General features: G+C 43.9%; 1 protein-coding gene across 1 annotated transcript in view; it reads right to left on the bottom strand.

Annotated features, from left to right (window-relative positions):
• The window catches only part of IQGAP1 (IQ motif containing GTPase activating protein 1), a 408,002-nt gene that overhangs the window by 17,764 nt on the left and 375,209 nt on the right, over positions 1–15,029 (bottom strand). Inside the window, exons 29-33 of the mRNA XM_063925920.1 lie at positions 13,114–13,346; positions 10,338–10,470; positions 10,111–10,213; positions 9,879–10,014; positions 9,502–9,589 (exon numbers count right to left, since the gene is read on the bottom strand). Of these exons, the coding sequence (XP_063781990.1) occupies positions 9,502–9,589; positions 9,879–10,014; positions 10,111–10,213; positions 10,338–10,470; positions 13,114–13,346 (693 nt within the window). The remainder of the gene's footprint in view (positions 1–9,501; positions 9,590–9,878; positions 10,015–10,110; positions 10,214–10,337; positions 10,471–13,113; positions 13,347–15,029) is intronic.

The raw sequence follows: 15,029 nt of genomic DNA, 5'->3' as shown, positions 1-15,029 counted from the left end.
CCAGACATGCCCCACAGTGCCAGATATGCCCCACAGTGCCAGATATGCCCCCACAGTGCCATGTGCCCGCAGAGACAGATATTCCCCCAGTGCCACACATGACCCCACAGTGCCAGACATGCCCCCACAGTGCCATGTGCCCACAGAGCCAGATATGCCCCCAGTGCCACACATGACCCCGCAGTGCCAGACATGCCCCAGTGCCAGATATGCCCCCAGTGCCAGATATGCCCCCACAGTGCTATGTGCCCGCAGAGCCAGATATTCCCCCAGTGCCACACATGACCCCACAGTGCCAGACATGCCCCACAGTGCCAGATATGCCCCCAGTGCCAGATATGCCCCCACAGTGCCATGTGCCCGCAGAGCCAGATATGCCCCCAGTGCCACACATGACCCCACAGTGCCAGACATGCCCCACAGTGCCAGATATGCCCCAACAGTACCAGATATGCCCCCACAGTGCCATGTGTCTGCAGAGCCAGATATTCCCCCAGTGCCAGACATGTATAGATTATAGAACAGCTCACCGTTGGTGTGTGGTGAGCGCAGCGCGCGCCTCTCCTGCCTGCTGCTCCCGTTCTGCCTCCTCAGTCTGACGGCAGCGTGTATGGCTCAAATCAGGTGCCGGTCCGCGAGCTCTCATTGGCTAACGAACCGGCACCTGATTTGAGCTATACACTCGGCCGTCAGACTGTGAGGAGACAGAGCGGGAGCGGAGGGCAGGAGAGGCGCGGCTTCGGGTGGCTGGGCGGCGTATCGCGATCGACTGGTCGCATGTCCGCGATCGACCAGTCGATCGCGATCGACTGTTTGGCCACCACTGGTGTAATGGTTAGCATTACTGCCTTACAGCACTGAGGTTATGGGTTCAAATCAAACCATGGACCTAACTGTGTGGAGTTTATATATTGTTCCCGTGCTTGCGTGGGTTTCCTCCGGGTACTCCGGTTTCCTCCCACAATCCAAAAAATAGGATTTTGGTACTTACCAGGTAAATCCCTTTCTTTGAATCCATAGGGGGCACTGGAGTACTCTTGGGATATGGACGGCCTCCATAGGAACAGCGCACTGAATATTTAAATTTAGAACACTCCACCCCTCCATATCCCAGAGTACCTCAGTGTTTTTTACTGAGCCGAACAGGAGCTATAGAGAGGTTGACAATGGAGTATTACATAGAACAGAACGGACAACAATGAAGTTGACACATAACGTTACTGACAACTAAACAGTTGACACCATAACCAGCACTTGCTAATTTGAACCAGTCGGTGAGAGTGTGTTACCATAAGATCCCCTGAACTTACCAGAAACCAGGTAAAACTGCTCTGGGTGGGCGTCCAGTGCCCCCTATGGATTCAAAGAAAAGGATTTACCTGGTAAGTACCAAAATCCTATTTTCTTTTTCATCCACTAGGGGTCACTGGAGTACTCTTGGGACGTACCAAAGCTTCCCCCTTGGGCGGGAGAGCTGTTTGGCACCTGTAACACTAGGCGGCTAAAGCTAGATGCTGATGCCGCAAACGTATCAAACTTGTAAAAGCGCACAAACGTGTGCACTGATGACCATGTAGCCGCACGGCAAAGCTGCGTCGTGGAAGCTCCACGACCAGCTGCCCATGAAGTTCCCACAGAACGTGTGGAATGAGCTGTTACTGATGTAGGCGGCTGTAGCCTAGCATGAAGGTAAGCCTGACGTATAGTCAGTTTTATCCATCTGGATAAGGTCTGCTTAGACGCTGGCCAACCCATCTTGGCAGCATCATAGAGAACAAACAACGTATCCATCTTACGAACTGTAGACGTTCGGGATACATAAACGCGTAATGAGCGTACCACATCCAGAGTTCCAGAATGTCCTGTTAACACAGGAACTACTATTGGTTGGTTGATGTGAAAAGATGACACTACTTTTGGTAAGAAAGCGGGATTCGTCCGAAGTTCCGCTCTGTCATCATGAAACAGCAAATACGGTGGCTTGCATGACAAGGCACCCAAATCTGAAACACGCCTTGCCGAAGCTAAGGCTAGAAGAAATTTTTTTTCCAAGTGAGAAACTTTATATCCACTTGCTGTAAGGGTTCGAAATATGAAGACTGTAAGAAATCTAAAACCAGATTCAAGTCACATGGCGCAGTAGGTGGAATGAATGGAGGCTGTACTCTGAGGACACCTTGCAGAAAAGTGTGTACCGACGGCAATAGAGCCAATCGTCTTTGAAAATAAAGTGACAACGCAGATACCTGCCCCTTTAGTGTAGATAAACGCAGTCCTCCATCTAACCCCATCTGTAGAAATAACAAAAGACGGGATAACTTGAAAGATGATGTCGGAAACTTCCGAGCTTCACACCAACCTATATAGGCACGCCAAATTCTGTAATAATGAGCTGCCGTAACTGGCTTCCTAGCGCGTAACATGGTTGGTATAACCGATTCTGGAATGCCCCGTCTTCTTAAGAGTGCAGTCTCAATAGCCACCCCGTCAAACGCAGCCGCGCTAAAATCGGGGTAAAGGAACGGACCCTGTTGTAACAAGTCCGGACGTAGTGGAGCGGCCAAGGATCGTCTGCGAGTAGTCCGCGGAGATCCGAGAACCAAGCTCTCCGAGGCCAATGAGGCGCCACTAGTATGACTGTGACAGACTCTCTTTGGATCCGTTTTAGCACCAGAGGGAGCAGCGGAAACGGTGGAAACAGATACACTAGGCTGTACGGCCAAGCGATTGTGAGAGCATCCACCGCCACTGCCTTTGGACCTCTCGTTCTGGACACATACTGGGGTGTGTGGTGATTGTGGCGAGACGCCATCAGGTCCACTTGAGGGTAACCCCACCTCTGGACCAACATGTGAAACACTTTTGGATTTAATGCCCATTCTCCTGGATGAAAATCCAGACGGCTGAGATAATCCGCCTCCAAGTTGTCCACTCCCGGAATGAACACTGTCGACAATATCACCTGGTGGTATTCTGCCCAATTGAGGATTCGAGCTACTTCCCGCATTGCCATGCGGCTTCTCGTTCCTCCTAGTTTGTTGATGTATGCGACTGCCGTTGCGTTGTCTGACTGCACTTGGACAGTCTGAGACCGAAGCATGTGTACTGCTTGTCGTAGCGCAAAGTTTGGACGGTATGGATATCTGCCTGTGATTTTTTCGCTGGACTCCCTACTCTGCCTCTTAAGGAAAAAAAGCTTTTTGCGGTGGTGCCATCTGAATTCCACCGGGACTGGATTGCTTTTTTGTTATAAAAGCCATCTGCCCACCGCAAATCCAAAAGAGGGTGAGAACTATATTTGGGATCAGTGCAATATATTTCATATATGTGTGTATATGTTTTTATGATATTTCTGTAATAAAGTGTGTTTTTACTTATAAACACATGCCATTTGTCATCTTTGTCACACAAGGCGCCTATGTACACATAAAATATTTCTTTGTTCTAGTACTTTTAGGGATGTGGTGTTCCCTTTTGATTGTGTAACGGCTGCCTACTGTGACATTTATTGCGCACTTTTTGGTTAAAAACTTATTTTCTGTCGTAGCGCATTGTAAATTGCGCGGAGTTCCAGGACATTTATAGACAGCAATCTTTCGTGATCCGTCCAGAGACCCTGGAGCTGACAATTTTGAGCTACAGCTCCCCAACCTCTGAGACTCGCGTCCGTTGTTAGAATTATCCAATTCCAGCCGCCGAACAGTTTCCCTGCGGTTAAATTGTGTACCTTGAGCCACCAGAGTAGAGACACCCTTGCCCTTGGCGACAACCTCACCCTGTGGTAAATCTGCAGATGCGAGCCCAACCACTGTGCGAGCACATCCAGTTGAAATGGACGTGAGTGAAATCTTCCGAACTGAAGTGCTTCGAAAGCCGGCACCATTGTTACTATGAGGCGAATGCACAAATGTACCTAGACTGTGCGTGGCTTGAGCACTAATTGTACCAGATGGCGAATAATCTGTACTTTCTGTTGTGGTAGGTAAATTCTTTGATTTTTACCGTATCGAGAATCATACCTAGGAATTGAAGTCGTTGAGACGGAATTAGATGTGATTTCTTGAAGTTGACAATCCAACCGTGGTGAACCAGTACCTTGTACGTTAGCAGCGCATGTTGGAGAAGCATCTGTTGAGACGGGGCTTTGATGAGCAGATCGTCTAAGTACAGAACTATTGTCACTCCCAGGGATCTGAGATGAGCTATCATCACAGACATCACTTTGGTGAATACCCGAGGCGCTGACGAAAGGCCAAACGGTAGAGCCTGAAACTGGTAATAGTTCTGGCGTATTGCAAACCGCAAGAACCTCTGATGAGGTTGCAAAATCGGAATGTGTAAGTACGCATCCTTGAGATCTAGCGCAATCATGAATTCCTTTGGCTCTAAACCTTCAATTACTGAGCGCAGAGATTTGATCTTGAACTGTAGTAAGTGACGTACCGATTGAGACCCTTTAAGTTCAATATTGGCCTGACTGAGCCATCCGGCTTCGGTACCACAAACAGACTGGAATAATAACCCTGACCCTGTCGGTATACAGGGACCGGAATCAAAACTGCTGAATCCAGTAGGGACTGAATGGCAATTTGCAGAACCGCCCTCTTGGCATCCGAGAGAGGTAGTCCTGTCTTGAAAAACCGCAGTGGCGGAAGACAGTCGAACTCTATTTTGTAACCTCTTAACACTAAATTGCGGATCCACCCATCCGCGGATGTCTGGAACCACGCCAAATGGAACGTCTGAAGGCGTGCTCCCACAATCGGAGAACCGAGATGGGCTGGTAGCCCGTCATGCCACTGGCTTGTCGGTGACCTTAGCGTCCTGACGAGTTGTGTTGGTTTGTTGGAAACCACGTCCTCGACCCCGTCTACCAGGCGTGGCTGTTCCTCTGCCACGTCCGCGAAAGGACTGAGGTCTAAAGGATTTGAATGCAGGTCCAGAGTATCTCCGTCTTGGTACCGTTGGAGGCAATGGTAAGAAAACCAACTTTCCTCCCGTGGCCTCAGAAATCCATTCATTTGTCCAATTCAGGACCAAACAACTTCTCGCCACCGTAAGGTAATCCCTCTATACCTCTTTTGACCTCTGCCTCCGCTTGCCAAGAGCGCAGCCAGAGAGCTCGTCGTACTGTAACCAGTGACGATGAAATGCGAGAAGTGAGCTGACAGACGTCAGTAGAAGCTGTACATAGATACTCCGCAGCCTCACACATTTGATCAGCAAGAAGTATAAGGTGTTCGTCATGTAGGGCAGACTTGAGTTCTGTTATCCATACTATGAGCGCCTTAGTGACCCAGATGCCAACCAACCCAGGTCTCAGCAGCACTCCTGCTGCTATATACATGGACTTTAGCATAGTTTCTATTTTGCGGTCTGAAGGGTCTTTAAGCGTAGTAGCAGTTGGCACTGGTATGGTTAATTTCTTTGTAAGTTTCGACACCGACGAATCAACCATTGGTGGATTCTCCCATGTACATGTCACAGAGTCTGGAAATGGATAACTAGACTTAAATCTGCGAGGTATAGAAAACCGTTTATCTGGATTCTGTCGTGTTTCTACTAACATCTTATTAAGAGACTCCGAAACAGGAAAACACATTGGAGTTCTCTGTCGTTTAGTAAATACGACTTCATCATTTGTCAGAGGCTCCTCAGTTTCTGTAAACTTCAGAGACTGACGCACCGCTCTGATGAGATTATCAATGCCTGAGCTGTTAAAATCATCACTATCTGACTCCACTTCGCCCTCCTCACCCTCATCTTGTGCCGTGAGGTCTGGCATGGAATCGTCAGAATGCAATATAACAGAAACTGGTAAATCATAAGACATTTGAAATTTATCCCGTCTACCCAAAATGGATTTGGACCTTTCGCAAGGCTGAGACGCCTCCGGTAGTTCTGTCGGTCTCACCCTAGACTCAGATGTTGCCGCTTCCCGCTCTTGTCGAGCGGCGGTCAATTCTGATTGCAACCCAGCCAGTACATTGGCTAGCATTTCTGATGGAGGGTCCGGGGAGGAAACTGGCTTTAAAACCGGAGCAGAAATTGTATTCGTAACTGAATCCACAAAACAAACTTTACATGTGGTAGATCCATCCGGTAACACACTGCTACAGACCTTGCAGTGATGCTTTTTAATTTTTGCTGGTGCCTTACTCATTATGGAGACAGACAATACAATACACAAAAAACAGATACTTGCACGACTCTGTAAAATACAGGTTGAGTATCCCATATCCAAATATTCCGAAATACGGAATATTCCGAAATACAGACTTTTTTGAGCGAGAGTGAGATAGTGAAACCTTTGTTTTCTGATGGCTCAATGTACACAAACGTTGTTTAATACACAAAGTTATTCAAAATATTGTATTAAATGTCCTTCAGGCTGTGTGTATAAGGTGTATATGAAACATAAATGAATTGTGTGAATGTACACACACTTTGTTTAATGCACAAAGTTATAAAAAATATTGGCTAAAATTACCTTCAGGCTGTGTGTATAAGGTGTATATGTAACATAAATGCATTCTGTGCTTAGATTTAGGTCCCATGACCATGATATCTCATTATGGTAGGCAATTATTCCAAAATACGGAAAAATCCCATATCCAAAATACCTCTGGTCCCAAGCATTTTGGATAAGGGAGACTCAACCTGTAGTACTAAGGTGTCTCTATATATATATCTGGCCAAGTGCAGTACACGTGGCCAGTACTATGAAATGTGATCCCAAATTCCCACTAACACCCCTACGCCTCCGGTGGAGTAGAGATGTAGTACTGGAACGTTCTGGAATCACAACAGGAAGACAAAGGAAGCATGGTTAAAATGGCTGCCATGCTTAAACTTATAGTCACAGTACAGGTTATAATCTTTAAACCTGATATATAACCCTGTATGAAAATCCTGTGTATATCACCCCTGCAGCCTAACATACTGCTGCTGCTGTTTGTCCCCCCTCGTGCCGCTGATTGTACCCCCTCGTGCAGCTGCTTGCAGCCTGTAATGCCCCCCCACCCTGTATGCTCCGTTGCGGAGGCAGTATGCGGGGCGGGCAGCGTTAGTGTGGGGCGGCCAGCGGGAGCCGGGTAGCGGGACGCGCTGTAAATAGACAGCGGGAGGTGGGGAGCGCGGCCCTTTGAAGCGGCTCTGATCAGCGGCGGCGGCTGGCGGGCGGGCTGTATAGGAATCCAAGCGGCCAGTAGTATGGTGCACCAGCGTTAAAGAAAACATTGTCCCCACACAGCGGGGCGGCAGCGTGAGCTGGCCGCCCCGACCAACATACCTGGACTCCTGTGGTGAGGCTCCGACGGGGCTTCCTTGTAAGCACCGGCCAGCCTTTCTGCAGGGTGTCTGTCTGGCTGTGAGGGTGCTCATTTAGTGAGTACCGACACGCCACAGCTGCTTGTAGCAGCTTGCACTATCCCTGACCCTGGCCTTTTGGAAGGGGGAAAGGGATGTGTATGAAAAAAGAAAAAAATATTAACTAAAAAAAATAAAAATATTCAAAATAATTGTGGACTGAGCCACACAAGCCTGTTGCTACTTGAGCACAGAAAAAACACTGAGGTACTCTGGGATATGGAGGGGTGGAGTGTTCTAAATTTAAATATTCAGTGCCCTGTTCCTATGGAGGCCGTCCATATCCCAAGAGTACTCCAGTGACCCCTAGTGGATGAAAAATAAATATACTGGTAGGTCAACTGGCTTCAGACAAAAATTAAACCTTTGTGTGTATGTGTGCGCATATACATGTGTTTAGGGCAGACTAGATGGGACAAGTGGGTCTTATCTGCCATTACATTCTGTTTCTACAATACAATGATCAATGCTTCTATTTAGGTCATCCCTGGCTATAATCCACTTGGATAAACATACATGGGGAAAAGTATGTGGATACCCAAACATTACACTCATCTCTGCTTGCTGAACATGTCAATCCAAAAATCATTGTTACTGTTTCTGTAACAGTCTCCAAAAGGCTTTCTCACATGGTAGCAGGGATATGCATCTATTCAGTTATAAAAGCATTAGTGAGATCAAGCGCTGATCCTGTAATCCAACGCAAAGTTTGCGTTTTAATGTATTCCACAGGGGTCTGACCAGCCAAAATCTTCCACGTTAAAGTCGGCAAACCATTTTTTGATGGACCACTCTTTGAAGGGAATTCAATTGTTTTGGTTGTCTGACATCCCTGTCTAAAAGGGACTGTTCAGACACCCAAACAATTGTCACAATTCAAATCTTTGGGCGCCCATGCATATCGCGCATGTTGCATAAAACGGCTAATCCCTTGTAAAGTCCTGCTTTGGACATCCATACTCACGTTCGGATGTCCAAAGGGCTGACTTAGATGACCATTAGCCGCGGGTAAGGCAATTCTTCTCACAGCCTCCTGAGGTGCAAGGAGAAATCTGCACGAAACGGAACAATTGAATTGCTTCGTTTTGGGCCCCCCAGTGGTAGCTAAGGGGTAAAACTACTGAATCTGTCCCATTGTGACAGAATAAGAAAGAGGTATCCTCAAACTGTTGCCACTGAGTTGGAAACATGTAATTCTCTAGAGCAGTGGTTCTCAATCTCAACCCTTAAGTTTTCTCAAGAGATTGTGTTTTGGGGATTTCTGTCTGGTGAAGCAGGTGGAATAATTACTGACCTAGCAAAATGGATTAACTCAATTGTGCATGATTAAAGAAATGTGCAAAAATGACTGTTTGTGGTACTTGAGGACTGGAGTTAAGAACCCCTGCTCTAGAATATCACTGTATGCTGAGGCATTTAAATTTCCCTACACTGTAACAAAGGAGTCCAGGTCAAAACATGAAAAATATCCCCAGGCCATTATTCTTCATTCACCAAACTTTACAGTTGGCAGTACATAATTGGGCTGAAAGTGATGTACTGGCATCCGCCAAGCTCCGATATATTCATCATGCTGCCAGAAGGTGAAGTGTAATTTGTCATCCAGAGAACGCAATTCCACTGCTGCAGAATCCAATGGCAATGTGCTTTACAGAATTTCAGCCAACATTTGGCATGGTGTATAGAGATCCTAGGTTTGTGTGTGACTGCTTGGCCATGGAAAGCCAATCCATAAAGCTCCTAGTGAACAGTTGCCCTTCTGATGTTGCAAGAACTGCAACAGAGGACAGACCATTTTTTATACTATGCACTTTAGCTTTCAGTGGTCCCGTTCTGTGAGCTTGTATGGACTACTGCTTCAGAGCTGAGCTGCTGCAGGCTTACCTACACATATACGCACCCACCAGTGAGAGGGAAAGATAGAGTGCCTACACATATACTGCATGACTGATGCTATATAAACTACAAGGGCAGTCCACTTAATTATTATATTAGGCATAAATGTGCAATACACCAGGAGCATAGAATGGTAGCCTACTTACAGCCACATGACAGACACCAAAGAGGCAACATGAACAAATAAACATCAATGAAATAGAGTACAGCAAGAACAGAAATTAAATGATAACGTACCTGTTCGATGGTCGCCGGGGTCTCCAAGATTTCGGTCAAAGTCTCTCCAGGTTGGAACCGGATGACATCCACTATCAGCCGTTTTGTGCTTGGCAAAAAAATAATTTAAATAATTTCAATATTTATAATACATAAGACAGGTTTTAGCTTGTAATTGTATTTTATACAAGTAGAGATTGCCCTCTATCCTAGATCATTTAATACATTTCCCATAAATCTACCCATCAGGTGATAATTATATAGTGGCACCTTGTTCTGCAAGAAATCTCATTATGTTTCAATTATTTTATGGCAAACAATAATCCCTTTATTTTCCAAATTAGGAGAACATAAAACTTATTTTCCATAGCAAAGATTCCAGAACTCTGAGGTCTTACTTTAGTAGGATGGTCTTTGCATTCTTCTCTGCATTCTCATCTCCAAGAACATCAAACTTATTAGTCAGAGTCAGGGATACCTCAGTCTTTGCCAGCATCTCCTTGTTGGTATCTGGTGTAGCTCCAGGTCCTTCACCTGTTGTAGATGGAAATAAATAAAATAAATCAATCAATCATGGGTGATTGGTCCTATTTACCTGCATAAAACAATCAGCAACCAACAACATCTCACCAATAAGAGACTCGATAGTAGGAACCTCTCCAAGATCATCTAATAGTTCATGGATCGGGTCATTATGCTCTGGTGCTATTGCATCCTGGTGGTCTAGAAGCAGCTGCAACGAAAGTGTATTAATGTCCACTGTTCTATTGCTTGACCGATCCTGGCAAACATTCATCTCTTAACAATCCTTGTCTACCCCAATCTTACTGGAATTCAAATGTTGGTTTAGAATTTACCGTGTGTGTATTCACAATCTCTCCAATAGAAATATATATAACTGGCTTGGTTAGGGTCACCAGATCGGAATATTCATCAACATTAAATCTATCCTCTGGCTCTGGAACTTCGCAGGCAGATTGGAAAAAACGTCTGCAGGAAATTATAGATCAGGTTTAGGAGAACGTAGCAATCATGAGACATTACATAAATACTCATTGTGATGTGATTTTTCATACTGTAGCAATTATGAGACATGTACTGCACATGTTATAGTGTTGAGAGGGCAATAATGGTAAGGCACACACAGAACTAATTAAAATGTGAGTTATGAGAGTGTAAACATTTCAGGTGCACGTCAGGCAGCCGATTGACCAGAACTGATAAATAGGCTGCAATTACTACATGTACACTTATGCAAGGATTTATTCAATAAGAATCTAAATGCAAATGAAAGATTCTCATGGTTTATCATATATACAAAACACACAGCATTTTAGGTAAACTTGCACAAGTAATACTTATACCTCTACCTAAACTATGTTACGAAATAAACAAGAGTAATAGCTAAATATTGTTTCATTATATATCTGGTGGGCCACTAAATGTATATAAATAATCATGGATAAACTGACCGGAAAAACAAAAAAACAGAAATGTTTATAATATTTTGACTACTATTGCCTTATATTCCAAATCAAATGCAAAAATAATTAAATATGGAATCAAATGAACGTACAATTAATCATAATAATAAATTAAATAAAATTCACTTGGGTAACTAAAGGCTATTTTCTGTCAAACCACCATGTTGTAAATCTGGAGACAATGGGTTGATTAAAACCAGCCACAAAGTGTTTAAGAATAGTTTAAAAAATAATTTCTAAAGAAGAATTAATTAAATCATTTTGGAATAAATTAAATATAACTGGTAACATGGGCACATCTACCTTAAGCAGTAGTTTATATTACCTTAGGCAGTAGTTTATATTAAATGGATATTTTTACATTTGTTATAAAAAAATAAAACCGGTTATACATATATTGCGCAAAGTTATTTCCCCTTTTAGCAGAAGTCGTCACTGGAAATCAAGTCTGCTTTGAAAAATATTCCACAGGAGAATCAAAACGCATCAGCGGGACCCGCGCTTCACCAATGTCTTGCCTCCTGGAGATATTTAGCTGGAAGGACTCCACAAGTTCCAGACCCTGTGGTTTTCAATTAAGGCTCCTTCCTACTTTTACAGGGGAGGGATCCTGCAGTGCACACCGGTAATGAAAGGTGCGACCCTACGGAGACATTTCAGTACTGCATACAAAGAATATGTTGCAGGTGCACAATTCAAACACTAATTCATTAATTATAATCATTGCAATAAAATGTTGCATTTTGAGCGAGGTTCTTCGCATAGTTATGGCCATAAATAACGGCCTGCCCACTGCGTCCAGGTGACCTCATTAATCGGGCAAGTCCCTAACATATTGGGGGGTACAAGTCTACGGTGCGTTACACCCCAAACCCAAGCAGCCAAATGACTCCAGGGCAACACTAGAATGGTAAAAATAAAAAAGAAGAGGCGAGAAATAAAGTAGTGAGAGGTAAAGGTGGGAAATGAATTACACCGTGTTACATACACAATAGGGATGAAAGGAAATATGAAACTAAGTGTTAACCTGTGATGCCCCTAAGGCCAACCAGCAGTCCAGGAGGACCAACACCCCAGAAACCCGTCCCCCATCACCTCGCTCAAAATGCAAAATTTTATTGCAATGATTATTTTTAATTAATTGGTAGTGTTTGAATTGTGCACCTGCAACCTTGTATTTGTCTCCTTCCTATTTTTACCCTGGTATGCTGCTGACTTTATTAAGCTGTACAGAAGTTTATAAGTAAAGCTACCGCTCATTTGAACTTCTGTAGTCTGCCGAGTCATTACTAAGCTATTGTGTTTATAACCCTTTTTTAATGCGAGTTTACATGTATTTGTTTTAAACATAATTAAAAACTGGATTACACTATGAGGAGTCTCCTTCCACATGTATCTACATCTACAGGGGAGAGGGACCTGTGACTGATGATCCTTATTGAATGTGGATAGGAATTACTATCTGAATAGTAAAGATCTGCTAATCCATAGGGGCATATGTCAAACGGGGGCTTTGTCCCCATAATTTAAAGTGTGTATTGTCTTCACAATGGGGGACAGCACTGATATCTATCGGAGCATGTTCTTGGGAAGATAAGGGAATCTATTCCCTGGTGTTTATTGGACAGTGTCACTATAATTCATGACACTTAAGGGTGTTAATATTCCAATTACTACACCATATTCCATTAAATGTTTTTTTGTAAGGTACATCTGACATTGATTTCCAGTGACGACTTCTGCTAAAAGGTGATGCATTTTTGTGCATTATATGGAAAAGAGTTTTTAATTATGTACATGTGGGACTAAGTTGGTCGTTTCCCTTTGTTTTTTTGTGTGTTAGTGGATAAGTAATATTTGAGCTATCAATTCCCTTCTCTTCTCACACTTGTTTTAAATTAGAGATGAGCGGGTTCGGTTTTACTCGGTTCTCAAAAATGGCATCTTATTGGCTCACGGATGTCTCGTGTTTTGGATAGCCAATAAGATGCCGTTTAGAGAACCGAGTAAATCCCGAACCCGCTCATCTCTATTTTAAATACTTTTTTTTCTTCTTTATTTTGTTTTTGAACATTGGTCATGTACTGTATAAGGTTAGTAACGGTTTATTCTGTGCAAATAATATGATAATTAGGAAGATTTACGCTACCTGAATTTCTGGTAGGACTGAGAGAGATACTCATTAATTATGCTTAGATGGGCATTGTCCCCGAGGAACATTTTGTTGGACGCAGCATGTTGGAGCATCTTAGCAATGGATCCAAGGTTCCGACGTTGATCTGTGGTCAGCTGACCTCCAGCAGAAAGATCTATAATATCGAAGGCATCAGGGGCCACAATTGCTGGGTTCATGTAGCGATAATAGAGAAGGTTTCCTATAATCTATAAACGAGGAAAGACAGCACTGGGTTAGAGACGCGTCACTTAGCTATCACGAGCACCGCTTCTTTAAAACTGTAGTTTGCTAGGTCACCTCCAGTATAATCAATCATCTCGGTTCTGCCATTTGACCAATATCCACCGGGTCCCAGCCTGTTAAGCCTCACACATATTGCTGTTTATATACATGCTTTTACTAGTGATTTTTTATAATTAGTTCAAAACAAGTAAACAAGTATGAGAATCACATGAACACATTGGGGACCAGCTGTAAGTGCACGTTATCCACTGCATTTGACAAGTGGTGTCCCCAACATATAACTCCATACCTGAGGTAACCAGCAGTCCCTGTGTTCCCTTACCAGAACACCAGCATGTAATGGGCTTCTGATCCTCCCTTCTCCTTGGTACAATCAGAAACCGAGACCCATGTAGATGTCACTAATCTGTAACACATGCACGCATGTACTGCAAAAGGCAGTGCAACCCATTTGCCTGTTTTAATCAGGCAAACATGGTGTCTATGTACTAAGCCTTGGATGGAGATAAAGTGGAAGGAGATAAAGCACCAGCCAATCTGCTCCTAAGTGATGGACCTCTTACATCCCCCTCAGACTCTCCACCTCTCTACAAAACTTCAAACGGGCTCTCAAGACCCACTTCTTCACCAAACCCAGCCAAATCTCATCTTAACCCTCTGTTCTCCACTCTCTATGTACCCCATCTGTGTCACCCCTATCTGTCTACCCCTCCCCTTTAGAATGTAAGCTCTCACGAGCAGGGCCCTCTTCCCTCATGTGCTTATCCTTTCTTACTTTAATAATCTTCAGCTGCACCAATTCCATCAGTCTTCTGCCACCTGATACTTATTCCAGTGTCATCTGCTGATGTAACTGTTTATTTACCCTGTACTTGTCCTATACTGTCATCAACTGTAAGTTGCTGTTTTCATGTTTGATTATTTGTTTATGTACTCTGTAATTGGGCGCTGCGGAACCCTTGTGGCGCCATATAAATAAAGGATAATAATAATAAATTATTCCTTGTAGTACTGGAGCAGTGTCAGAAGTCACCTGTTATACAGAAATGATCATTGCTTGTGTATTATATTGAATGTAAAACCATGTCTAAGAAAATTAAATTAGGAAGCTGAACATGCATTAAAATGTATTTATTTCTTTTAAATTAAAAAGCATGAAACAATAGAAGCTTCTGAGGATGTATGCAGCGGCAGCACATGCCCCAGGCCAGGTATACATCTAATGTACTTACACCTAGATACACAATGATAATGACGTCATGCTTACAAGAAAAATACTGCAACAGTTTTGAAAGTAAAAACCCATTTGCTATTAGGCTTCCTCTAAAACAGAGCAGCTATAATCTCTTCACGTGTATGGCTGAAAGTGGCAAACAATTCTAACACAAGCTGTCAAAATGATATAACACGGGCATACATAATGAAGAAAGCACCTATCAGCTTTAGAGATGTATCCCCAAACAGCAGCAGAAGCAGCTACCCCCAGCGACAATCACCACCAACAGTGTGAGTACTTGGTGCACCAGCCCCACAGGAACCAGCAAATGGTAAAAGCAATTCCACCTCTCCAAGAATAAGGAGGCACAGGTCTCTATATGTAGGTAAGGCATACCCTTTGTATAGACATGCATAGTACAAATAAGTGC

This window comes from Pseudophryne corroboree, chromosome 6, assembly GCF_028390025.1.
Source record: "Pseudophryne corroboree isolate aPseCor3 chromosome 6, aPseCor3.hap2, whole genome shotgun sequence".
NCBI classification, from domain to species: domain Eukaryota; kingdom Metazoa; phylum Chordata; class Amphibia; order Anura; family Myobatrachidae; genus Pseudophryne; species Pseudophryne corroboree.
This window is presented reverse-complemented; position numbering and strand designations above follow the sequence as displayed.